The sequence below is a fragment of the Pseudopipra pipra genome, chromosome 20 (assembly GCF_036250125.1).
Source record: "Pseudopipra pipra isolate bDixPip1 chromosome 20, bDixPip1.hap1, whole genome shotgun sequence".
In the NCBI taxonomy this organism is placed as follows: domain Eukaryota; kingdom Metazoa; phylum Chordata; class Aves; order Passeriformes; family Pipridae; genus Pseudopipra; species Pseudopipra pipra.
In genome coordinates, this window is record NC_087568.1 from 4666390 (window position 1) to 4692702 (window position 26313).

At 44.0% G+C, this 26313-nt stretch overlaps 1 protein-coding gene across 6 annotated transcripts in view; it reads left to right on the forward strand.

Moving 5' to 3' along the window:
* The window catches only part of RAPGEF1 (Rap guanine nucleotide exchange factor 1), an 86154-nt gene that overhangs the window by 29163 nt on the left and 30678 nt on the right, over positions 1-26313 (forward strand). For all 6 annotated transcript variants that reach the window (XM_064676847.1, XM_064676849.1, XM_064676848.1 and 3 more), the window contains exons 2-9: positions 2752-2891; positions 7147-7325; positions 10472-10628; positions 15233-15321; positions 15710-15862; positions 17277-17400; positions 18657-18840; positions 19422-19937. In XM_064676847.1, the coding sequence (XP_064532917.1) occupies positions 2752-2891; positions 7147-7325; positions 10472-10628; positions 15233-15321; positions 15710-15862; positions 17277-17400; positions 18657-18840; positions 19422-19937 (1542 nt within the window). The remainder of the gene's footprint in view (positions 1-2751; positions 2892-7146; positions 7326-10471; positions 10629-15232; positions 15322-15709; positions 15863-17276; positions 17401-18656; positions 18841-19421; positions 19938-26313) is intronic.

The window sequence follows — 26313 nt, forward strand, 5'->3', positions numbered from 1 at the left end:
ATTCACTGAGTGCAGCCACAGGAGCTCCACAGCTTGATCCATGCACAGGGGGAGAGGGGCTGCAGTGTGGTGGAGATGCTCTGCTGGAGTCACTGACTCACCCTCTGCTCTGTTTAGACAAGTTGCTTCACCTCTGTGTCTGCTTCCCATCTGCAGGGTAAGGTTAAGACCTGACTGTTTAAGGATGAGAACGATATGTTTGTAATGTGCTTGGAACAAGAAAAGCGCTATTTTAAGTGCTAAGTGTAATTGAGTGTGAGAGAATATTGGTTTGTGACTCATTTGTTTAACTGCAAATGCATCAGAAACTTGTGAGTAGATGAGAGCTGGAAAGTGCTTGGTGTAGATGGAAACCCATGGCAGTAAAAAGCTGCATTAATTTGTGATCTTCAAAGAAGGACTTAGCAGGGTTGTTCAAACAGTAACGTTTATTATTTTTGCAAATGTCAGCTGGTTTACTTCATTAGTACTATTTTAAGAAGTTCCTATTCTGCTTCTGTCCTTGCTCTGTGGGTCTGTCTTCCATCTGAGTGTGGTGCACAAATTATTTGGTGTTTGGTGTGACCAAAGGGCGAAGAAAGTAAAGGGCAGTGGTTGAGCTGGTGGTGGTGAAGGGGATCTGCTGTCAGCAGAAAAGAAACTTTCTCTGCTGACAAGACATCTTTTGGAAGTTCCTGACCATGCACACACATTGATTCAGCCATTTGAGTGCTTGCCCCATAGAGGTGGGTAGAGATGTCTGGTGGCAAGGAAAAAAGGAAATGGTAGTCCTCTGAAATCTTTCTCCCTTTCAAATATTGTCCCTACAAGACAAAGTTATCGCTATGGGCAACCAAGGGTTTTGTAGGCATTGGATGTTTTCTTAATGAGACCAGCAGTTTGGATCTCACTGCAGCCCATGAAGGAGCCAGACACAATTTGTTGCTGCTACCATTATTTCCCCGTAGATTAATTATTGTAATTGTTTGCCAGTTCTCAAAAAATTAATTCAGAGCCATGACTCCTCTTGGCAAGCGTGCGTATGCGTGCATGTGTGGAAATTCTCATATGGTGTATGCAATAAATACAATTGATTTTTTGGGGAGGAGTGCAAGAGCGTTATCACAGCAGCCAGGAACTGTTTTCAGTGGTGACCTTCAGCACCCTGTGGAGCCAGAGAGGTTTTAAAGGTTTGGAGATCCCCTCGTGGATGTAAAGCACTGACGTAAATTGTTGCTAAGTTGGGGTGCCAGCTGCTGTAAGTGATTCTTCAGAGGCCAACTGATATGCCTGGATTTATCTGCAGTGACCAAGGTTTTTAGTGCCTCCCTCCTCAGTGAACTAAAAAGGACTTGATGATACGAAGAAAACTTTGAAAAACATTTAGTTCTGTAAGCAGAGAACAGGTCTGCAGCCAGGCTAGATTAGGATCGGTGCTCACGCAGCTTCTATTCATAGGATCCTGCAGAATTTTGGTCTAGAGGACATACCTAACCAGAGTGTTGGCCCTGGTGAACATGCTCATAGCAGGGTTTTAATACACTACCAGGAAACCAAGTTTAAAGGGAGACAACCCTTATGGGGAGGGAGGCAAGCGCAGGTTCCTTCCCTTGGCTGTGGTTAGGTGCTTTCTGAGTACAGGAGCAGTGTTTGCACTGCTGTGTGGTATTGGGCTCCTGGGTGCTAGATTTGACTCAGCAGCCTTTGCTGTTTGCAGTCTGCATGCTAACGAGGTGGTGCAGTGCTGCATGCACAGGGCTGTCCTTTTAACTCGCTGCAGCCAGTGCAGTGAATTCCCAGATAATCTAAGAGGAAAATGAAACATGCAGCAAAACTGCTTACTTTTCTTGATAATGTAGTTAAAGACAAGTTGGGTAACTTCTGTTGAATTATCTGGGTCACCAGAGAGCAATTCAGACCTTCATTTATTAAAGTGCTCTTTGCACAAAATACATTCTAAATTGCTCTCTACAAGGCAGCTTAGTTTTATTTTAGCTTCGTGGCTGCAGATAAAAATATATTTCAACGGTAAGTCTGCATATGGCATGATTGCAAACCTTTGAGACTTCTGCTTTGAAATATCCAAAAACCCATGAAAATACAATTTTTAAAAGGGCTGAGCAGTTCTGCAGTTAAGCTCCTTGAAGGATGCCCTGATATCAAAGCAGTTCCTCTGTTCCTCAGTTTGGGATATTGGAAGTGAAATCCATTGCAAATGACATTTTTGTTCAGAGTACCCATGGAGCCACATTCAAAATTGATGCTACCAAATGGGTAAAGATCAGCATCCTGGGAAGGGCATTATCTTGGATTGTGTTCTCCCTTCCAGCCACGAGTCCTGGGTACCAGGCAGAGCCCTGCCTGCACACCCACGTACCAGAGGTCTGTGAACAAGTCACTTCATCCCCTTGACTCAGTTGCTCATCTGCAAAAGAGGGATGATGATTACCTCCTTTGTAAAGTGCTTTGGAATCTGCTGGAGATAAGTGCTTTGAAGAGAGGTGGTTTTCCTCTTCTCTCCAAGGCACAGGGCAGCAGCAATCCCGCTGTTCCTGCCTCTGCTCTGCAGCATTGCTTCCTCCAAGGTGAATCAGGAAATGGTGGGGATACTATGGTTGGAAACATAATAGAGAGCCACAATTTATTATTATTTTTTTATCCTGTTCCACTCAATAAATTTACATGGTGCAAGTATCTTCCAGATAATGCTGTAACACAGCGTCCCTGTTTTCAAGAAATTTACCCTAATCCTGTATTTCTGTGTCTTTCTAGATTCTGAGCGTTCTCATCTCTCCTCGTTCACCATGAAGTTGAAGGGCAAGTTTCATTCACCAAAAATAAAGAGAACACCTTCAAAGAAGGGAAAACAAGCTGACCTGACGGTGAAAACACCAGAGAAGTCAGTGAACAAAGTAAGTCAGGGCTGTGTTCTGTCAGTCCTGATGGTTTCTTGCTTCCTGGTACTCGTTTTATGATATTCCTGGGCATGACTTTGTCCTCTGCAGAATTCTACAGCTCAGGGATCCTCAGGGTTACTTTATGGTTATTTATGAACTGCACTGTGTAGTATTAAATCAAGGCATGTATTTCCCTTTGGAGGGTATGATGAGACCTCCTTCCATAAGCATTTAAGTATCTCATTATGGAACGTGGTGTATGGCTTGACACATCCTCCCCACATGCACACCCTGTGGGTTAAGCTTACAGCTTCCAAACAACTGCCTGATTTTGGGGTGTGATCCATTTGAAAACCCCAAACCCAGGCAAGCAAGTCCTTGAAGATGATCCAAAGCTGTGCTCAATCTCTGGTGACATCAGCAGGGAGTCGAGCAGATGTGTTCCAGCAGCTGCTGATCCCAGCACCATGTTCCTCAGGCCCAGCGTACTTCAGGTCCTCCAAGAGCTGAGGTCACAAACCTGTCAGTGTTCTCTCCTCTCCTGTTGTGACCTGATTATGGAGGCTGGAGACTCTCTCTGTAGCAATGCTGTTGCACTCAGTTTTCAAGTATAAGTCGAAGCCAAAAGTTAAGAACAATCGAGGTTATTTATGATAATTCATAACATTTCCCAGTTGTTAAAGGTCTCATCCAGTGTGTGCAGTGCCAGACATGCAAACTTTTTAGATTATCTCTGCTGAAGGTTGTTGTAGTGTTATTGAGAGCAGCCAGCAAGATACAGTTATCTTATGCTGTATGATTTGCTTAACACCCAGAGAAGTTGCTGCAGGGCTTCCTCACCCTGTTCTGCACCATCAAGTGGAAGATGATGAGGGTTTTTTTTTCCCCAGGCTGTATTTTTTTTCCCCAGGAGACTGTGAATATGCTTCCTAAAGAGCTGAGCACCTTGCATTGCTCACTGCTATTTAAAAAATAAAATAAAAATTAAATCCAAGAGTACTCCTTGAAGGCTTTTAATTCCAAAGATGTTTCAGGATGGTATCTTGAGATAATTTAGAGGCCTTCCTTTAAACTGATATGTGACCACATTAAATGCATTAGAAAATGAAGAGCCCTTTTCAAAATGCTGTTCTATAGCAAATACATAGTATGTTAATAATAGATGAAGTTTTTGCTTTTCTTTCCTTCCCCTAAAAGTGATGCAAGAGGATTTACTAATAAGCCATGCTGGTCATCAAACCCTTTTTTTATGTACAGATTGGGATTTTTTTATTGGAAAACAAAACACTTGCAATAATTTTTATTACTGTACATGATTATTTAAGCTGTATTCATTTTTATACTGCGATATTTAGTTGATTTCTGGCTCATTCCTTATCTGTTTTAATAGCTACTGGCCAACTAATCAATTAGTTGGATGTAGGCAGCTCATTAGCTTTGTGTGGAGGGAGTGGGGAAGAGGATATGCCTGGATAGCTGCCAGGTTTTCTCACTGGAATATAGACATCAGTTGACAAACAGGAGATTTTCTGTCAGAAGGCACACTTGATAAACCAAATATCATCCTTTTCTCCCTCTTAAGTACTTAAGATGCTATTTTTGTACTCTTGAAGTAGATAATCACTGTAGAGCAGAAATAGCAATACTAAAAATTAATGTAAAATCACTGTGTGTATGCTGAAGGTTATGCTCAGCCCATGCAAACATCTTCTCCTCTTCCTCTTTATACCTTGATGGGGGCAACACTGGAGGAGTTTTTTTCAGAGCCTCCTTTTGTCCCCTGGACCCTGCCTTTGATTCTTATCATAGGGCATAGTGTAGGTACCACGGTGTCCTTTAACACTATATGCAGATTTATGACATGTTTTTCACTGCCAAAATGTAGGGGAAAAAGGGATGGTTCCAGCTTTTGTGGTTGGGTGTGACCCTTGCTGGTCATCTGTGTCTCATACATGATGCATTTGCAATGATCATTTAAGGGAAAACTTCAAAAATCATCCAAAAATATCTACATGTTCCAGGCAGGGGAATGGAGATGCTGTTTTCCCTGTATGTTAAGTTTTTCTCATTTAATGCCCCAAAGGGAAATGGCTGGATGCCCCATCCCAGGAAATGGTCAAAGCCAGGTTGGATATGGCTTGGAGCAACGTGGTCTAGTGGAAGGTGTCCCTGCCCATGGCAGGGGGTGGAATGAGATGGGCTTTAAGGTCCCTCCAACCCAAACCATCCTGGGATTTTATGCTTTTCTGCACACACATGCACACCTACGTATGAAATCTCTGGACCTTGGAAGAGGATTCATTAAAAAGTGTTCTTGGGGAATATCACCCAAAGAGCCAGTAGGGAAGTTGGAAAAAAAGGAAAAAGGGCTGTGTCCCAGATAGTGGCTGGACTCACATGCCTTGGTGCCCTCGACGGAAGGATTTGTGTTTCCACTTGTCATTCTGAACTCTCAGTCAGGCCCATCCCTCCCATGCACCGGCAGAGTGTTTAAGCTATTAAGTCTCAAGCCTTTCTACAGGAAGTAGTTGTTGAATGAAATCCATAAACAGCCACTGGAGCAGGAACTGCAGCCCACATTTTTTCACTTCTGTTTGAGAGCTCTGAGTGCTGGGCCATGGTCGTACTCGCTCAGGGAATACACGGACTCTCTGATCCCTGAAATGTGTGATCATTCCATATGAAATGCAAAACCTTCAGGGAGAGGCTGAACCTCTCCATAGATGGACTCAATGATCCTAGAGGTTTGTTTCCAACCTAAATGTTTTTATGATTCTGTATCCCGGATTAAGCTGTGCAGTGGTGAGGGCACATGCCTGCAAAATGGAAAATGTCCTTTTTCATATCAGTGAGTTGCCAGGATGCTTCTAAGCAAGAGAGTTCAGGGCACTGTGGGCTGCAGATCAGAACTTGAGGTGCCTGGCAAGCAGTATTGTCAAAAAAGTGGAAGCAGCAGCGGATTTTGGGCCCTTCCCAGATGAGATAGAAAATGACAGAGTGGTTTGCAGATCTTGGATTGGAACTTAGACTTCTAAAGTTGGAGCTAGATGGAACTTGGGATTCTAATTCTTTTATGCAACTGGCCCCAAATTACTAACCAGTGCTGCCTATAAATTGTTCCTCCTAAAACCTTTTGGGCTGCTGGCCTGATTTTGCAGAAAAGCAGCAGTTTAACAGCTGACAAGAGTATGGGGAGCACACAATGCCCATAGGTCATTAATTCTTGAAGGAGAATTTACTGAGGAGATAATGGATGAAATCTGACTCTGTTAAGCTCTCTGCTCCTTTTCTAGCAGTGTGCAGGAGTTAATTTAAATCTCACTTAGGAATTACTTGTGGCATTAAAAGTCCTCCAGGCATACTCTGGTAAACTTTCCCTGTCCAGAGTGCCATTAAGGTATCATGTATCACTTCTGAATTTCCTCTTCTAGTGTTGGTGGTAGCATGAAAGTTGGTGACCACAACTCAGCCTCATTTCAATGAATTGTTCCCTTCTGCAACATTCATTCCCCAGTGCCAAAATTTAGCTTTCACACCTTGTCACAGTGGAAAGTGTGCAAGTTCCCTCGTTCCAGCAGCATCACAAAATTACTTAGCTAGGAGGTTCATCAGAGTGGGGTTTTTTATTTGGAGGTTTTCTTGTATTTTACAAGGGCATGTAGTGATAGGATAAGGGTGATGTCTTTACACTGACAGAGGGCAGGTTTAGATTAGATATCAGGAAGAAATCCTTCCCTGTGAGGGTGGGGAGGCCCTGGCACAGGTTGCCCAGAGAAGCTGTGGCTGCCCCGTCCCTGGAAGTGCCCAAGGCCAGGTTGGACGGGGCTTGGAGCAGCCTGGGATAGTGGAAGGTGTCCCTGCCATGGCAGGGAGTGGAACTAGCTGGTCTTTAAGGTCCCTCCAACCCAAACCATTCTGTGATTCTGTGATATGTTTTTTTCTTTCACCCTCCCCAGTTTGGCATGGGAGTTTCAAAGCAGTGCCCTTGATGTCATCAGCAGTGTTAATCTTGGCCTAAAACTGATCAAGATTAACCTTCAATTTGGAATGCAGGTAATGCAGAAAGTTAAAGCATGGGTGTAATTTTGCACTGACTGTTCTTTTGAAAGAGCAGTAACTCAATTTAAAAGTGTTTGTTTGTAGAAGGGGTTTTCTCCACTTCTCATGGAATGCACCTCAGTGTCACCATGGTCCAGGTGTGTTCAAGGAACCTTGCCCTTAAAAACCCTGAAGTTTTAACATATCTGTCCTTTTTTCCCTTCCTCTTTAGAATGTCTCGTGGCTGGAGGAGAAGGAGAAGGAGGTCGTCAGTGCATTGCGCTACTTTAAGACTATTGTGGATAAAATGGCAATTGATAACAAAGTATTAGAGATGCTGCCAGGCTCAGCCAGTAAAGTGCTGGAAGCCATCCTGCCCTTGGTGCAAACTGATCCTCGCATCCAGCAAAGGTGAGTTTGGATTTTGGGACCATGACAGACCAGCGGGCTCCCAGCTTCTATCCCTGTGTCTGAAGACCCACATCGTGCAGGGGACAGGGAATGCTGTGGTGGCTGATGAAGCAACTGCTAGTTTTGCTAATTATGTGGTGGTTTTCAAACATAATTTAAAAGCAGATTCCCTGCTGCGAAGAAGCTCGTGCTGTGGAAAGATAAAGCAAATCAGACCGGTTTCAGAGAGGAGGAAGGGATGATTCTTAGCATAAACTTGGAAATTCATCATTTGCTAGGGGGAGGTTCTTCTCAGATGGTATTACTGTTTCTGCAGTCCATGATGGTACCCTGAAAGCTAACAAATCCAATAGCTTTACCTGAAAAAGGAGTTTATCTTCAGAGTAATCCTTTTTTGTGTTCACTTTATCCACCCTGATATTACAGAAGTCTGAGCCTTCACTCTTTACAGCTTTTTTGGATTTTACTGGATCAGATGTAGAAGTAAATAGATGTACTTCAGCAGATTAACCAAGTTCATTCCCGTGCTCACTCAACAGATTATTGTTTTATGTTTTAACAGATTATGTGTATTATGTTTTTAGCAGTTAGGCAGTGGGTTTGAAGCCATGAAAGAAGTAGAAATTTGCCAAAGCCAAGCTCATCATGGATTATAAGAATTTGTAGACTTGCCAAACCATAGAGATACAGCTGCTGTTCATCCCATGGATGCTGGAGCTGTTGATTTACAGAAAACATTGATGAATAATATGGAAATAGCAAAGTTAGCACAGACAGAGAAAAGCAGATAAAACTAAGCAGAGAAATGCAGGTGTTTGGTTCCTGAAATCCTGCCAGGTTTTGCACTGTTCCTATTTGTTTTCCCATTAAATATCTCCAGATCTTTTTCTTTCAAGATCCTTATTTCAACTCTGGTGCAGGAAGGGTTTATAGTGTGGTTGAGACAGCACTGGGGTGCCAAAGACTTTGCAAACAGAATGCTCAGCTGTGTTTGGCCCCAGTGCACAGGCCAAATGGGTAAAAATGAAGGAGCCAATGGGATTGTATCAGTCCTGTGGCTGAGACAGGTAAAATCCAGTTTAGGTTGGATCTGTTGAACCACAAAGTCCAATAGCTCTTGGAATGGGAATGCTCATCAGGCCTCTGGATACAGACACAGAAGTTTCTTCGGTTGTTACCAGGTTTCCCCTTGCCATTAAATTCCTGACAAGCACCTGCTTTCACTTAATAAAAGAGAGAACAAACTTTCCTCTTACACCAAGAGAACATGTGAAATGTCAGCAAGTATGTTTAGGATAGAACATGCCATTTTTATAATCACTTGATTTGATTTATGTATTCAGGGGGTGTTTGCTGGGTGATTTTTCCTTCCAAGAATATATTTGGAAATAAATATCAAATAAGTGGTCTTCAACAGATGAAGTATTTCAGACTTTTCTATTCTTCACAATTTTTATCTGTTCTCTCTTAGTGGTGAACTCATGCAAACTTGACTGTTGGATACCCATATTTGTCCATATAAGCAGAATTTTCAGTCAGTACTCAGTGGAGTCTTCTACACAGTGATAAGTCTCTCTTTCTGGAAACAGTGTGGATTAAGGCACAGATCCCAAGTGTATGCTCTGCCTGTTTTAGCCTCCCAAAAAACCCAAAAGGAAATCTGGCTTTCTAAAAAAGCCATGTCCTTTCCTGCCTACCTATTGTACTTTAGTGGCAGGACACAAAGGGGTGATTTTGATGGCAAATCCCCCTCAAGAAAAGTGAGCAAGACTTGTGTCAGTGTAGAAGAAAACCCTACAATTACTGTTGGACTTTTTTTTGCTTTAGGGGAAGCATTTGCATCAAGGAAAAAAGTAATTAAATCTAGCACAAAATGGGCTTTCAATTACCGCCTCCTTAGAAGGAAGCAGGCTGAAGATTAATGGCAAAGAAATCAAAGCCACAGAAAGAGATGGGGGAGGGCCCTGTTTAGGAAAAATCTCGTACCAAGCTAATTTCATTTGAAATGAGAACAAATGGCAAGCAGCATCCTTTAAAAAAAAAAACAAAACAAAACAAACAACAGCCAGACTCAAGTCCTTGCCATTGTTTGTATCCCCTGGTCGTAAGGTGACAACAGTTCTTTCCCCAGTCCTGCAAACCTCATTCACCTAAAGAAACTCATTGAAGCTCATGGGCTTGGTTCTTTTCTGGCAGATAATGAAATTACTGGAGTTGAGCCAATGTAAAATGGAGAGCAAAGAGAAACGGGAAGAGCTGGAACACTTGTACCAGTAATGATTGCAAGATTACACCTTCTCTTATCTGTTTATGGTTTTGATGCAGCTTGAAATTGATTTAACTTGACAAAGAATTGCTGAGGCGCTGCCATCAGCAGTACTGTTAACACACCTTGTTTAGTAATGAAGTCAGTGTTTTCAGAATGGCCAGGAAAATGCCTGGGAGCACTGTTGTTACAGTTAACTTTTATTTAGAGTTGTCATCCTTCCAAAATTCCTCCCCCCCCCCCTTCAGAACAATAGCTTCCATTCTGTTTCTCATTAAAATCAAAACAAAGCAACACCCTTCCTTTTTCAAACCTGAAATTCATTCAGTTCAATTTCTCTAAAGAAGTAATTTTAATTACATGTTTTCAGGCATTATAAACAGTGAGGCAATGATTTGTAAAGGAATGAATAGAGTCAGCTCTCAATGATCCAAGGCATTTTTGGGGAGAGTTAATAAGGAAGAAGGAAACCATAGATAATACTAAAATAATATAGTTTAAACTTAAATGTAGCACTTAAGTACTTACATTTAAAGTTAAGGCATAGGATGGAGCTGTAAATTAAAATGGAAGGAATGTTATTTTTAGCATTGCTGTGTTAACCTGCAGCCCAGATAATTCCTCCTGATAACTGGGAATGAACTGTTGATGGTTTGTACTTCCATATTGTCATCCCTGTTGGGTGCTAGAGAATGGGAGAGCAACTGCAAGTGAGCAACTGAAGAGAAGCCTGAGCTTTGTCACCTGCTGCACACAAATTCTGAACGTCAGAGAGAGAAAAGGAGAACACACTTTTAACAGTGTGAAATGCACTCTCATAACATTTGATAATGTCTCCATAATTTCATTTTGTTCTTTTTTTTCCTCCTCTGCTGCCCAGTTCTGCCATCTCGTCCTGCTACAGCCGCGTGTACCAGAGCCTGGCCAACCTCATCCGCTGGTCTGACCAGGTGATGCTGGAGGGGGTGAACTCAGAGGACAAGGAGATGGTGACAACAGTGAAGGATGTCATAAAAGCTGTTCTGGATGGAGTCAAGGTACACCAGAGAGATATTGTAAATCACATTATATAAAGTACGTGATAACGTGTTTTAGAAAAGATCTGTGTAAAAGAGGTTTTTAAGTGTGGGTTAAATATGAAGGTCCTATTCTTGTCTTCAGTTAACTATCCCTTTAATCAACTGCTCCATAAGTGAAATGATCCTGCTTGGAGTGCTGGTTAAAGATTAGCACAAACAGTTTGGCTCTTAGTGAGAACTTCTGAAATGCTTACCCTGGCATTTGGGTGAATTGGAAGAAGCAATAAATCTTTATTTGGCATTGTATTAATATTTTGGCAAGTCATTCCCAGTCTCCTATGCAGAGTTTGCATATTTTCTGTCTAGGCAGAATAAAATGAGAATGCTCCCTGTCAATGCCCACAGAGAATCAAATGCTCCAGCTCCATCTTCTGATATAAAATTCAAGGGATTTGTCAGTGATACATCACCACTCTCAGTGGCTGGATTAGGGTGTGGAACAGGTGATGAGCTAAACTCAGTTTTCTGGAGATTAATTTTGCATAACTAATGGAAATGTTTAACAGAAATCTTTGTATCCATTGTGAGACTTGCTTGTGGCATTCCCTCACTGTTCCACCCTGTGAAAGCTGTTGGATTTCCTTCAACCTCCCTGGGAGCTTTTGGTACCCATTATTTCTGTGTCCCAGGCTTGTCATTCACCTGTCTTAACACTGCAGGTAAAAGTTTGCTTGACCTGGGTTTAGGACAGACTATCATCTCCTGCTGAATGCAGAAACAAAGTGGATCTCCCTGGCTTTGACTGTCACATTTTCAGGCCTCTTGGTTTGCATCCTCTGGATATCTCTTCAGTGTTACTCAAACACAGATACTAAAGTCTGCTATTACTTTATGAGCCTTTAAAATAAATATCTTTGAAACCAAACATTTCCATCACCTAAAGAAGACGGATTTTCCAGGATTATTTTGCGCAATATGCTCTTTAAGCTCCACGTTTTAAAAGTAAAGCTGGTCTTAAATTTGCCCAGCAGGAGAGAGAAAAAGAGTTTAGCCCAGAGTCTCAGCTGCTGTTAGTGTGGGAATTCAGCAGCAATTTGCAGTATGTGAAAATCTGTAATATCTGAACTGGAATACCCCAGCAAATGGTGAGTTATCACTGACTGAATCTGCACAGTCCTGTGGAGAGAGGTGTTATCCCCAGACCCAGGGCAGAATTGTGTGGTCTCATCGCAGGAGACTTGGACACACGTTGTCCACTTCAAGCAGTAGTTAAACCCTTGGTACCTGTTGCTTCCAGCCAGAGCAGCATCCACTCTGGATGGGGGAGAAGGTCTGGGTTGGGGGGAAAGCCTTGGGTGGGAGAAGATCTCAGTCTTGGACATCTGTTCTGTGATCCAGCCCAGGCTGGGAGCAGCAAGGGCATGTCCATGCAGTGCTGAGCCTGAGCTCTGGAGCCCTGCTGAGCACTGTGGTTATATCAGTCTCTACTTTGTTGTTAGACTAAAGCTTATTTTGGCCTTCCAGTTGGAGCTGACTTGTGTCTGGTCAGCCTGGAACATGGTTGGAGCAGATGTGTGGCTGTCTGGGTAGATGTGAATGTCTCTGCCCATCAACAGGGCAGCATTTGGAAGTGGTGTGCTCTCATCTACTTCATGGTAAAGCACAAGGTTTATTTTAGTAGAGCCAAGCCAATTTTCAGATCTGGAAGCAGAACTGAGAAGTTGGACACTTCTCTCCACAGCAGAACCTACTTTGTTTTTCTGGCAGATCACACAAGATCCACTTCCACATTTTAGTGCTTATTTCCCCCTTTATTTTCAGAACTGAGCATAAAGGAGTCGCTTGTTCACCTCTGTAACTTGATGTTTTGATCTCAGGTTTTAGAGCCTTGCTAGGCATATATAAAGGGGGAAAAAATTCCTTGTTTTCATTATATGACTTCTTAAAAATCCCTCTCCTTTTGGAATTTCCAGCTTGCTGAAGTAGCATAAGTTTGCAGAGAGGCTTTAATTATCTCTAATCACTGCTGCAGGAATCTCTTTCCTTGCTGATAAGGAATAGCATAATGTGCATCTGGCTCAGTTGTGTGCTGATTACCTCTGTGTGTATGCTAAAGATCTTGGCTTGATTTTCAAATGCTAGTTCTCACTTGGGGATAGTAGAGAGGAGAAACAGTCAGGGTCTGGTGATACTTGTCAAAGTTTGAAGGGAAAGTGGTCCTCCCAAGTATTAACAATCTTTCATTGTCTTGGTACCTCTGGTGAGAGGTGCTTTGGGGTTTTTTCCCCACAGTCCCAATGCTTTGAATCATTCTGAAGATATTTTTGAGCCAAAACAGATTGATTTTCTCCCATTTTAACCTACATTCCCGTGTAGTGGACAACTGTGTGTCCATTGTGACTGGCAAACTAGTGGTGAAGAAAGGTGAGGAAAAGGAAACGTTACATTTTCCCTTCCATAGCCATTTCAAAAGAATATTTAAGGAGTATGTTGGCTCTGGGGTTTGAATGTTTTATTTCCCTTCTTGTGCTCTTGTGCATTTGCAGTTCTTGCTGGCCAGGACCCAACAGCCCCTCAGGGTCTGACTCCCAGTCTGTTAAAGTGCCTGAGGGTCTCCAGAAACCTCTTCAGCAGTGGGATTTTGTGCAGAAGGCAGGAGGGTGGCAATCCCTGGTGTCATCACTCAGGCCTGACAGTGACTGGGAGCATGGTGCCAGCTGCAGCCATAAAGGTCAAATGGTGTCACTGTGTAATTTCCAAACGGTCCAATTCACAGAAAAACCTTCTCTGGGGTTTGTAGGCTCCCAGGTCCTACAGTTGTTTTTCCTGGTAATGTTCTGTAAACTTTACAGGGGAATTTCTAAAGTCTAAAAGGAATAGTAAGGTTTTAATTAAAGACTGTTCATCCTGAAAGAGAAGATAAAGAGGGGAAAGTACATTTTGTTAAACTAGTTTCTATTGAGTAACAAGGGACACTCAGCAGAGAGGTCTGAGGTCAGCTCAGTGTCCGTGTTACCACTGTAGTAGTTTTGTCATTGGAGGGCCTGAATTATTTGACTTTACTGTGTAACTTGCATTACCACAGTGTTGCTGATGGATTGTCCAAAGCCCTGTTGGTGTGTTGCTCCTTGTTGCTGAGTATTTCCCTGCTGAGGGATGTGACTGCCCTAGGAGGTGGGAGCTGTGGTCAGCTTGGTGCTGTGCTTGTCCTCCTCAGGGCACTTCTCAGAACACGCTGTTCCTCACCAGGGCTCTTGTCTGTCTGTCCCAACAGGAACATCTTCATAGCATTAGTCCCCATGGACATCTGTGTGTGCTCTGTTTGTGCTCCCTCTTCCTTCCCCCTGTGTGGGATTTTCCAGGACAGCTTGTGGAAAGCTGAGTGTTTGTCCTGGTTTTGGTTAACACAGTGTACATTCTGTTGAAGCACAAGCTCACACCAAGAATGTTAAGTAAAACATGGAAACCAAAATGAACTGAGGTGGACACTTGGACAGTGTTTGCCATCCTCTGCACATCCAGTGCAGCACCTTATTCCTCTTGTTGTGCATGTGTTAACCCATGGAAGTTCAGCTTTAAGTAGAGCCTCATGCAAAAATACCAAAACTAGAATATTTTCCTTCCACAGAAGGATGATGGTGGTGACATTCCAGTTGCAGTTGCTGCACTGAGAGAGCAATGCCAGTTGTTTCCAAGCTCTGCAGGCAAGGACATGAAGATGATGCTGGAATGATGACACTGTACTTCAGGCTGCTTTAAAAAAAAACAAATTAAAATTGATCCCATATAATTTCCTTTGCGCAATACACTGGGAAGCCAATACTGTCAGGAAGCACTGCCAGTTTTCCAGCCTGCCTCTAACAGGGCATGTGTCTGTATCTGTGAGCAGTAGATCTGTTTGTTGGCCTCAGACATCCATAAAATGTTCTCTCCATCTTTCTGGCGCGAATGATTGTTGCTTTGACTGCTGGCATACTTAGAGTTCAGGATTATTGTGCCCTTATCTCTTTATCCAGAGCCTTATCTGCCTATAACAGATGCACTACAGTAGCCCCTTGAATGATTAAGACTTGCATTGCTAATGTGTTAAAAAGTGGCTTCAGGGGAAGCAGACCTTTTAATAAAGGGTTTCACTCTTTAATGTGTTGTTGGGCATCCTACAGAAAACTTGATTTTTTGAACAAATACATATTTATTTATAAAATATAAAACAATTACTTAATGGGGGTTTTTTTTTGGCTAGGTGAAGTGCTCCACTGGGTAAGATTGTTCTGCACTTATATTTACATATGTAAAGCCAATTTGCCATTATCTAGGGTGTTGTGGGGACTGGAACACATTTGTGATAATGGAGGAAAGAGGAAGCACAGCAAAAAGACATGTGTGTGTTTGTGCAGAATCCCCATAGGGCCAGGGTTTATGAACTTAACTCAAATATGGCCAAACTACTCCTTAGCAGCTGTTCTGCATCATTTCTGTGGCTCTGTACCAGACCTACACCCAGCTCAGCTCTCTCTGTGTCTGCTAACAAGTTCACATCCCTTTCTGTTCTAGGGTGTTTAAGTGCAACATTCAGCAAGTAATGATTATTCTCTTTTTCTTCTCTCCTCTCCATCCATCAGGAGCTGGTCAGACTCACAATTGAAAAGCAGGAGCATCCCTCTCCCACAAGCCCAGTTAAACCCAGTTTACCAGCATGTAAATCTGACAGGTGGGTCCACTGACAAGGATTTCTTCTGTGTGCAGGACTGATATAGAGGTGATAATTTCTGTCTACTGCTGATTGAGGTAAAGCATTCACTTATTCTTCACAGAGGGCGGTGTAGTGTTCTTTATGGAGCCCCATCCGTTTCTGTGGGACCATTAAAAGAGAATATCCTGTGGTAGGAAAAAAACCAAAATCTGGCAATGAAACATCCCCTGTAACACGTGCACATTCTATTCTGCACATACATGGAATTCCACCTGCAGATGCAAATTCTGCCTTCTGCTGTAGGTGTCTGTTGTACTGCACATGATTTAAAATAGGAATGAATCTGTCAGCAGGCTGCATTCCAGCTGTGGTTTATGATCTACAATCTGTGTTTTGCATGTTGCAGCCCATCAGAACTTCCCCTCACAGACCGAGAAATGGAGATCCTCAACAAGACAACCAATATGACTCAATCCAACGAGCTACTGACTGACTCCACGGATGAAGAAGTTGCACCTCCTAAACCCCCTCTGCCCAGCATTCGTGTGGCAGAGAACAGGTAATACTGGCCAGTCAGCTGACTGGAGAACACCAGTGCCTCTTACCAGCTTGTTGGTTTTTAAACAGTCTTGCCAAATGGGCACAAGAGAATTCATGAGGAAGGGTTAGTGCTGCCTCTGAATTTCCAGTCTTCCGGAGTAATTATTCCTTGCTCCTGAACTGCTTATGAATCTGTGTTCTGTCTGTCTGATTATTTTCTCTCTGTGTTTTCCTTTCCTTCTCTTTATGTGAGGATAGTGCCATGCCCTGAGGTCCGTGCATGAAACGCATCACATAAATCCGTAAAAACCTGATGTAAAACTGTGGGAATTCCACACTGCACAAGTGTTTGGTGCTGCTGTATCCAATGGGAAATGTTTCTTTAACCTCAGCTGGCAGTTACCAATCTGTCCTGCACAGCCAGGTTGTTCTGCATTGTTTATCAGAGGTGGTTCTGCATTGCTTATCAGCTTAAGAGTGAAAGGAGCCAAAAGTGTGTGAAAAAAATCTTGTGCTTGGTTGTTCTTACCCTGGAGAGTTCTACGAGTAACCACATGAAAGTTTCTGTGTTCTATTTTGAGAAGGAATAGAAAACCCCCAATTTGCAGGTTTTTGGTCTGTGTGTGTGTGATGTTTTTCTTCTCCAGGACTGGTGCTAATGGCTGGTGTGAAAAATATATGTTGTGTTAATTTAAAAATGCAGCATCAAGGGCTATGACTGGAAAAAAAGTCGCATTTCTGCATATTTTATGAATTCTCATGGGTTATATAAAAAGTTCCTCTTCAAAGAACAGAACATGTGTGCTCTGGGAACCTTCCAGGCTTGATGATTACCAGAATTATGTGTCATTAGAAGCAAAAAGTAAAAATTCTGGGGTTAAATTCTCACTAGGTGCTGCTAATGTGTATGTGTGAAACAGATTCATGCCAAAACATGGGCCCTTAAAATGTCTGTGGTGAGAGCAGCACTGACCTTCTTGTTCCCTGAAGTTCACCAAGAAAGTAGAAAGGGGAGAAAAAGAATTTTCCTCTCCTGTGAATTTTTGAAACTTTGAACATTCTTGAAACCTTGAAGGTTTGAGAAGGGAATGTACAATGGAAACAATATTTGGGTCAACCAAAACATTTAATTTGGATTTTCGCTGCTTTTAGTAAGAAATAATTACCATGCTAATTAGCTTCATTAAAAATACTTTTTAAAACAGCAGTTGTTTTTGTTTGAGAAATACAACTCTTTTCCAGCCTTAAAAAATAAGTCACTGAACAGGACGGTACCTGTGAGAATATTCTTAAATTAACGTTTGTTAGTGGATGCAGTTTGCTGAATAGCTCCTGGCTGGCAAAGGCCTTTCTGGAAAACAACTTGTGAAGACTGTAGAAAGTCTTTTTGCTGGAAGAGTGATGGAAGCATTGATGCCTGTTGTGTCTTGCAGCCCTCCACCAGCACTGCCCCCTAAAAAACGTCAGTCAGCACCTTCCCCGACCAGAGTGGCAGTTGTGGCCCCAATGAGTCGAGCTACCAGTGGGTCCAGTTTACCTGTTGGAATCAACAGACAGGTAATGGCATAACCCCTTGGTGAAAGCCAAGGGAAACGTGCTGAGAACTGTAGCAAAAGCTCAGAGAAGTGCCATGACCTGCAGGCCTCTGCACAGATCCCTGCAGGGCTCTGCTCATCCCAGGCAGCCCCGCACGGGAGAGCTCTGGGGTGGGAGCTTTAGTGGCAGGAACATCAGTACAATAAATAATGTGAACAGCTTAATATTTTTTTACAGTGTTGTTGTGTTTAATTAACAAATTGCTACAAACCTCCTTGCCTTGAGCTGCAGCAGAGTGTGAGGATGGGAGCAGTTGGGTGTGTTGCCATGTCAAATGGATCAGGGGACAGAGCAGCTGGCTGAGCTCACCCAGATCTCACCGTGGTTTACTTACAGCCCAAGGGAGCATGTGGCAGGGTGAGATCAGAACTCTGTCTTCATCCAGTCACAATTTAAAACATCTTTTAACTCAAGCAGTAGTTTGAGGGAAATTTGCAAATTTTATGTTAGAAAAATGGAAAAGTTGGTGTGTGTTAATCACATTCCATTTCTTGTGCTAGGCTGGGGTTTATGAGGTTGTAAATGGCTGGGTTTGATTTACACATTCAGGAACTTACTAACTCAGCAGTGAGGACCTCAATCTTATTAAATTGCCCAAAAATCGAATCTTGTCCTCATCCCCAAAGCCTCAGCTCTGGCTTAGGGAGCCTCTGCAGTCATTTGGCTGACCCAGATAAAGCCATGGCCATTCTTCAGTTACTAGTACAGTCACACTAAGGTTTTTCTGATGGAGTGGGAATAGTTGAGGGGTTCACTCACAGGTTGATAAGCTTGAGGTAATTTCCGAAATAGAACTGTAGTCATGGTCCCAGAATGTTGTATCTCACTATAGTTTATTTTCCCTTTCATGCACCTAAGCCAACTGAGTATTTGCTAAAGGCCCAGGTATTTTAAGAGAAATCTTGCAGTCATTACCTGGCATCAGTGTCATGACAAGGAGTCATCAGCAGTGAGGAACTCTATTATCTTCTCAGCGTCTGTGAGGTCCATGTGGGTCACACCATGCCCAGCCTGGAAACAAGAACACCCAGAGCTCCCTGGCATGGGTTATTTACCAGATCAGGGGGTTTCTGTGCTCCCCGTGAGCTTGTCTACCCTAGAGAGGGCCACCAGCACTAATCCTCTCCCCTCCTGCGAGGTATTTGTTCCTCAAGCTTCATCTTGCTTACAAGCGAGCTTCCAGGAAAGATGGTGATTTGATGTTCTTTTTGCTGAAGGATTTTGATGTTGACTGCTATGCCCAGAGGAGATTGTCAGGGGGAAGCCACTCCTATGGGGGGGAATCTCCTCGTCTCTCACCGTGCAGCAGCATCGGCAAGCTCAGCAAGTCTGACGAGCAGCTCTCGTCCCTGGACCGGGACAGCGGCCAGTGCTCCCGGAACACAAGCTGTGAAACCCTGGGTGAGTTCTCCAGGCCTGGTGGGGTCCCCTTCCCTCTGGTTTGGGAGCTGTCATGGTTGGGATGCAGAAACAAATGGGTTGTGCCTGCAACTGCCGTGTTGCAGTTGCTGCAGGCAATTCTGTGCAGAATTATTCTGTCAGATAGGAAAAAGCCCAGGGGAATGTGTTTCCCTGGCTGTTGTAGATGATTGTGTTCAAACTCAGTTCGGCTCTCAGCTGGAATGTTTTGTTGCTTTCAGCCTTGTCTGCAGAAATTACAATGCTGGTAGACTAAAGCAATGTTGTTTCTGTATACTAGGAAAGAAAATAAAAATATAAATATGAAACGTAAATTATGTCTGCAGTCATCTACCTAGTGAATTTTTGTTGTTTGTTTGCTAGTGTAAAGAATTAATTACAAGTTTTGTAAAGTCTAGATGTCACAGAAAGTGTAAAAGATGGTCCCAGCTTCAAGGAAGTTCCACCCTGATTAAAATGAACTGATTAATTACTGATGGAATGGGAGGGACAGAACTGAGAATGACTAAACAGTAAAAGAGAGAAACTAATGCATCATTCTCCTGTCCCCTCTGTTTAACCAGATCAATCGGATCACTATGATCCAGACTATGAATTCCTGCAGCAGGACCTCTCCAATGCTGATCAGGTACCTCAGCAGGTGCCAGGTATCCTCAGCCCATTGCCAGAGTCCTTGGGTGAGTCTGGCTCCCCTTTCCATGGACACGCTTTCCAGCTCCCGCAGGGCAGCTCTCCTCCACTGGAATTCTGCAACCTCTCAGGAGCAGCACCGCCAACAGAGACTCCTCCAGCTTTACCAGAAAAGAAGAGGAGAAGTGCAGCCTCCCAGACTTCTGATAACTCAGGCTGCAGGGTGTCCTATGAGAGACACCCTTCCCAATACGACAACATCTCCGAGGATGACCTGCAGAACGCTGTGGTTGTCCCATCAATACCCTTCCCGCCGTTTGCTGCTGTTTTGCCTTTCCAGCAAGGAAACTCTTCAGCACCAGTGGAATTCATTGCTGACTTTGCTGCTCCAGATTCTAACAGTGACCCAGAAAAACCACCACCTCTGCCAGAGAAGAAAAACAAACACAGTAAGCAAGTTTTGGGGTTTACTTGTACCTTTTCCTTTCTTTGCAGTTGTCATGCTTCTGATGACCACCGAGTAATGGTAGTGACATTGCCTATGTGTGTCTGAGTGTCAAAATCAGTCAGTGTTAAAGGCATGGAATGGAAATGTCAGTCCTTTGGTGGGCAGGGAGTGACTCTTGGAGCCAGGATCAATCCAGGCCCAGGGGAGCTGGCATCACACAGCATCTTCATTACTGTAGTGAGGCCATTTTACTTCTCTGTTTACCTGAATGTGAATCTTTGAGGCATTTTGCCTTGCAGATATTCCTGATTTATTCTCCCTTTTTATGTCCATTCCTTCTCCCCTTCCCCCATTTTATGGTTTCCCCCTGCAGAAAAGAATTGGATCCTCTCCAAGAGCTTGGAGAAAGGACTGCTTTTCTGTCCAAAACCGAGCCTTGCCAGAGCAGTTATTTGGCAACAGGAGCACAGTCACCCACATAGCTGTGCAAGACAACACTATTAACCCAGTGTCCAATACTGCTGTTTTGCTATGGGATCTCATTTCCTTTGGATGCCTGAGAATTTCCCACATCGTTAAAACAAGCAGCCTCTAAAAGCAAAGGCTCCTGACCCCAGCCAGACTCCTGGCACACCAGTGCTGACCACAACTCAAGCTCATAAACCTTTTTCTGATATCCTTAATGGCTGAAAAATATGAGACCTCTTGCCAAACACTTGGCCATACTGCTCTGCCAAGGAGGGCTGTGGGCTACACAGGGAGATCCAGCAGATGTTTGCTGTTTGCTGACTGGCTTTGCAGTTGTGTGTTGCATGAGGAGGCAGTGTATACAAGATCTGGATGGAGAACATTGTGTTGCATGGCTGGCAGCCCAAGAGAAGAGCTGATTTCAAAGTGCTGAGTTGGCTTTCTGACTCCTTTCTGCAGTTTGTAGACTCTTTGCTGAGAGTAACTTTTGCCCGGAATGGTTGTGGACTCCCCATTCCCTGCAGATCCTTCCAACCCAATCCAGTCTAAGATCCTGTGATTCCATGAATAACATGGGAGTGAGATGGTGTGTTGTGCAGGAGGGTCACTATTCTGTCCACTCCTATGTAGTGTACTCTGCCAGTCACGTCTTCAAAAATGTGCCTTGTCTAAAAGCATTTCCATTATCCCTAAGTGGCCAGTCCACATTAGTAACCCTCAGGGATTTTACTCAGAGCACAAGGCTTGACTCACCTGAAAGTGAGGGTCATCTTGTAGTTCAGTGTCTCCATATGCAGGAAATCACTTTTGTCTCTCTCTGGTAATCAAGCAAGTTAAAGATATTAAAAGCAGCTAAAAAGGAGGTGAGATGTTTGTCTGTAGACAACAGACAGGAAATAAATGCTGGCACAGGGCATAGCCTGGGCTGGTTGTTATGGCTTGTGCTGTTCAAAATACTCATCTGCAGCACCAGCTGTGATACAGAGCACCTTCCTGCAGGGTCAGGTCACTGTGGGGCTGCATGTGAGTAACGAGGGAGGGGTGTTACACCACTCAGACTGGGATGGATGCAGGGAAAAGCACTTCTGTGCACACAGGCAGCTTTAGTGGAGGGAAGATTCCTGGGTGAATCTTGGGAAAGAGGCACTTTAACAGCTGAGAGAGAGACCTGGGCTGTTTGCTTTTCTCTCTAAGCCCCGTTTCTTTGTTTTCTGTTATCATATGAGATGTCAAGGAGTTACTTAAGTTTAAAAGCTATCTTCTGCATTATTGCCCAAGCACAATTTTAACCTCAATATCAAGGCCTTGTATGTGAATTTTCTTTGATGTTAGAATAGAGTGAATTGTCATCTGGCACTATCAGAAGTTTTGGGACTATTGATCAGATTACATTGTTAGGAGAGGAGGGAGCTGTTACCTCATGTGTTGTCAACTCTGATGGTTTGATAAATCATCCTTGTTGCAAAGCTTTGGGCTGATAACTGGCTGCTGCAAATTTTTTGGTTGCATTCATGTGGCACTGAGAACTCATTTTGGGTTGTCTTTACTCCACAGTATATCACACCACAGATCTACAGTTGCTAGTTTTACTTTTATTTTCAGCATTAAAAGGCCAGCAAAACATTACCCAGGCTGCATGGTGACATCCAGGATAGCTTTTGCCACATAAGTGAGGTGGGGCTACTTCCACAGCGCCAACAGACTCCTGGGATCTGGAGGAGTTGCATGAATTTCTTAAAGAGATCTAGACCTCACACAGGTGGGACTTGGTTGTAGTCCCTTTGTTGTGGGTCATCTTTTGGTAGCCGGCAGGAAATGTTGCAGCAGAGACTTTGATGGTCTTTTTATTGGTAAATATAGAGCAAATCTGCTGGAGTTAACCTTGTGTATTGCTGTGAGCTGTGCTCAGAGGGACCTCCAAGAGTTGACTTCTGTATAATTTAAACAGAGGAGTGATAGGGCTTTTAGTCTGGTGTGAATTATGGTTATTTTACTGTGCTGTAAGAGTACATGTTACTGTGCTAAGGGCAAATTACTCCAGACTTCTGCTTGAGCACCAGCATCGTGCTCCTGCTGAACAAGACACAGACACGGAACAGCTTCTGCCATTAAGAGCCCGGAGTCAGAAATAACAAGATCCTTCCCCCAAACAGCCAGGGAAACCACTGGTGAGGCACTTATTCATGTTTCTCTCGCTGTCAGTGGGAACAAAATGCAGCCTGGTGCCCTGTGAGCAGCTGGTGTTTAACTGCAGGAACCACGCTGGGGGCAGGCTGGGCTTAGCCAGCGGATAATGCGGGCTCTGTGAGGAACAGCTCTCCTCCCAGGGGTGACAGCCACGACTGGCTCATTTGACCTTGACTTCTCCTGTGAGTTGATGTGTGGTATAGCTTAAGAATGTCCATCATTTTGGCTCTTGCCCACGCACAGAGATCTGTTGGCTTGTGCAGGGCCTGGCTGGTGACACGGTGCCAGTGTCGGGCTGGGCCTTCAGTGAGCCCCCCTCGTGGGATCTGTGCCTTACCTTGCTGCAGGTGTGCCTTAGTGCTGATAATCTTTTACCAGTTCCTTGCAGACTCCCCACAACCACTGATCCTCTCCTGTTCCAGGATCAGTGGTTGAGCAGTACCTGTGACTTCTACCATATGGGCAGAACTGGTGTGTGCTGGAAATCCCTGAGCAGCTTTAGCTCCTTCTGAAATGACAGCCAAGACACTGCAAGCAGATTGCTGGGAAGGTGTTCCTAGCCTCAGTCTGAGATTTTTTTTTTGTTGTTTTTTGTTGTGTTTTTTTAATTTCACATATTTTCTGTCTGGGCTAAGAACTGACATAAGCTGGGCATGTGGTGGGAGAGGTTTTTCTCTCACGCCTCCCTTCTCTCCCGGGGTGCTGCCTTGAGACTGTCACTCCACCCCAGCTGCTCACTGTGGAGGCTGCAGCCCCCATCCCTCCCTCTGCACAGTCGCTGCAGGGCGTGCAGCCTGAGCTGAGCTGGTGATGTAATTTCCCATCTGCTTTTTGAATTTCTGCCTTGTTAAAAACCATGGTGGAGAGCGAGAAGACCCTTTGCAAACAGCAGTCTTGGGGAATGGTCTTTCTCCTTTACTCTCCTGCTCAAGACTGGCAGGATTTTGATGGTGCCCATTTTAATTTGCACTCTGCAGTCTCTACCCCTGAGCCAGGTTTGTATTTCACCATCCCAACTGTTTTTCACTTCACCTAAAAACAAAGATGGCAAAGTAGAAAGCAGAGACATGCCCACCTGCCCTGGACTAGTTGTAACAAGCAAGGCAGGGCAGCTGCCATGACGATGGGATGCATTAGCCTCATAAAGAGCTGAGATAAAAGAGCTCTTCATTATTCCCTTGCAGATTGAGTTAAGGCTCTCGACAGCATTCAGGCTCACTGCCTTGAGTTACAGTAATTTAATTTCACACAAGTGTCTAATGTGATGCCCTTTTCACCAACACTTCCGAGCCGTGGTGTCATTCCAATGTCTGAGCCCAGGAGCTCACAGCCAGCAATCCTGATCTGCAGATCTGGATGTTCAGTGCAGCACTGGTTTTGTAGGTGACTCCACATGAAGGGTTGATCTGAATTCAGCAGTGTCTGCTGCATTATGCCAGCACTGCCAAGCCTGCCTTCTTGGCCTTTGTCCTACTCAGTTGATGAGCTCTCAAAATGTGGTGTTTTCCCTCGAGCTCTTGTCCTCTACACTTCTCCAAGGAGTCTTGATCCTTGGTTCACTTTTGCTGCTAGAAAATATCTTTCATAAGCTTTCTTTAGATCTTATCCTCTAAAGCTGCTGTATGATACCAAGCATTTTCCAGGGCACAGGTATTAATAGGAGCACCTTAGTCAACTGAATCGCTGATATTTGAAAACAGTATTTTAGTAATTCTGTATTTTCTACTCCAAGACTCCTTCACCATGATTCCAAATAAGAGAATATTGCCAGAACACACTTCATTTCACTGGTAGGACTTAGGATGAAATTCATGTTCATGAACGAATTTGACCCTGGCTTTAACCTGAGTGCCAACACCAGCAGGTGGGTGGCACAGACACACCCCCTGCATGTGTGCCTGCAGTTTGAAACCTCTGTCACACCTCTGCAAGAAGGAGAGGTCTCGACCAGCAAGGGTGGTGACACATCTGTGAAGTGGTGGGGGGAAGGCAGGAGGGTGGCTGGGGGAGGAAGGGGAGCCAGGCTCAGGTGGCAGGGGGAGTTAAAGGTCAGAATTCCAGCAGCCTTGGCAGAGCTGGCTGTACTGCAGGACACGAGCAGGTTGTCCACAGGCAGGACTGTGTGGGGTCACAGGATGGGGACAGCAGGTGTTACTGGCCAGGATTGAAATCCATCAGCTCCCATTTCCTCTGCTCCCATTTTCTTTTTTCTGTTTTTCGGAGGAGGGCTATGGCTCTTTGGGAAGGGGCAGCTGTGTTAGCTCCAGTTCTAAATGGAGTTTAAAATATTAGAGGAAATCTGAAAAAAGGTGCAGCAGACAGGTGCAAAGTGACTCCTTCCTGCTGACACATTTGCAGGGCTGCATCCTGTCTGAAAGGCTGGCCCGGGGTGTTGGCAGGTGAACAGAGGACTTGGCCTTGCAGCCAGTGTGGGAACCAGCTTCACTATGTGCAAATACTGCATTGTGCTCGTTGTATTTATAGCTTTCACTGAAGTCATCCATTCGTTTCAGCTGCACAACTGAAATGCCAGCAGAAGCTGAATAATTGCTACCAAAAATGACCAGATTTACAAAAAGTGACAACTGCTTGTTTATCAGGAGGAAGGGAGGAATGATCACAGTGTCTTGTGCATGACAGCGTGTTTACAGAAAGGCCTCGGTTAGTCCTTTCCATGACACTTAAATACGTCTGTTTCTCCTGTTCTCAGGTATATGGAAGAGAGTTCTTTCTTTATTTTACATTTACTCAGTACACTTCAGATCCTTAATAACTGGGAAGGGGGTGGTTCTAGTAGTCTTTATATGACACTGGATATTACTCTCCCCCTCCAACGCTAAAATATTGCAGCAGATATATCCTCTGTCAGAGCTGCATAGGCTGACCTGTGTGGGGTTTTTTCATAGATTTTGGAAGGATATTGTACCAGTGGAAAGTTCCTCTAAGTGAGATTTGATCCCATTTAATATTTCTACTGAACCACATTCTCACAAAAGCTTTTGAATCTATTGGATTTCAGAACTGGAGATGATGAGTTGCTTTAAAAAGGGATGAGAACAAAGTGTGTTGGATTTGAGATGAGGGGGTAGAAAGGCCCAGCCAGTGGCACTTTTGGAAGGTAAATGTCTTGTACCAGCACTGGCAGTGGCATTTAAATAGCTGAAGGAGAGAGACACCCAGTCTCACAGGTAGGTGTTCTCTGATAACAGTTTTATCAGCTTTCCGGAATGGAGAGACACTGTAGCCTCCTTGTTCTAGAAATCTTGCTGACTACAGATATGAGACTTATTACAGACACAGGAATTATTTTAGATTTATTGTCAGGGTTGCATCTTAGTACAAGATGATTTGTGCTTCCTAAAAAGCAGACTGACGTTATTCTGGGGTTTTTTGGTGACTTTGGACATTTAACTCCTGAGAAACGTTCTCAAAAGTTGCTGTGGGTTACATGAGGATTTGGGCTGAGCTGCAGTAAATCAGACTTCTCAAGTTGCTGTTTGGAGACCTCACTTGTTCCAGATGTGTTTGTGGCCTGGGATGATGTTTGTCGTGCACTGGCTCACGGGATGGGATGTTTCCTGTAAGGTGGATGCAGCTGTGTGAGCTCCCAGCCTGCAGCAAAGCCCAGCTGACTGTGGCACGACCCCACTCTTATTTTATTCTGAGAATGAGCACCCTGCCTGCTGGTTGCAGCTGGAGCTGGCAAGCCAGGAGCAGAGAGT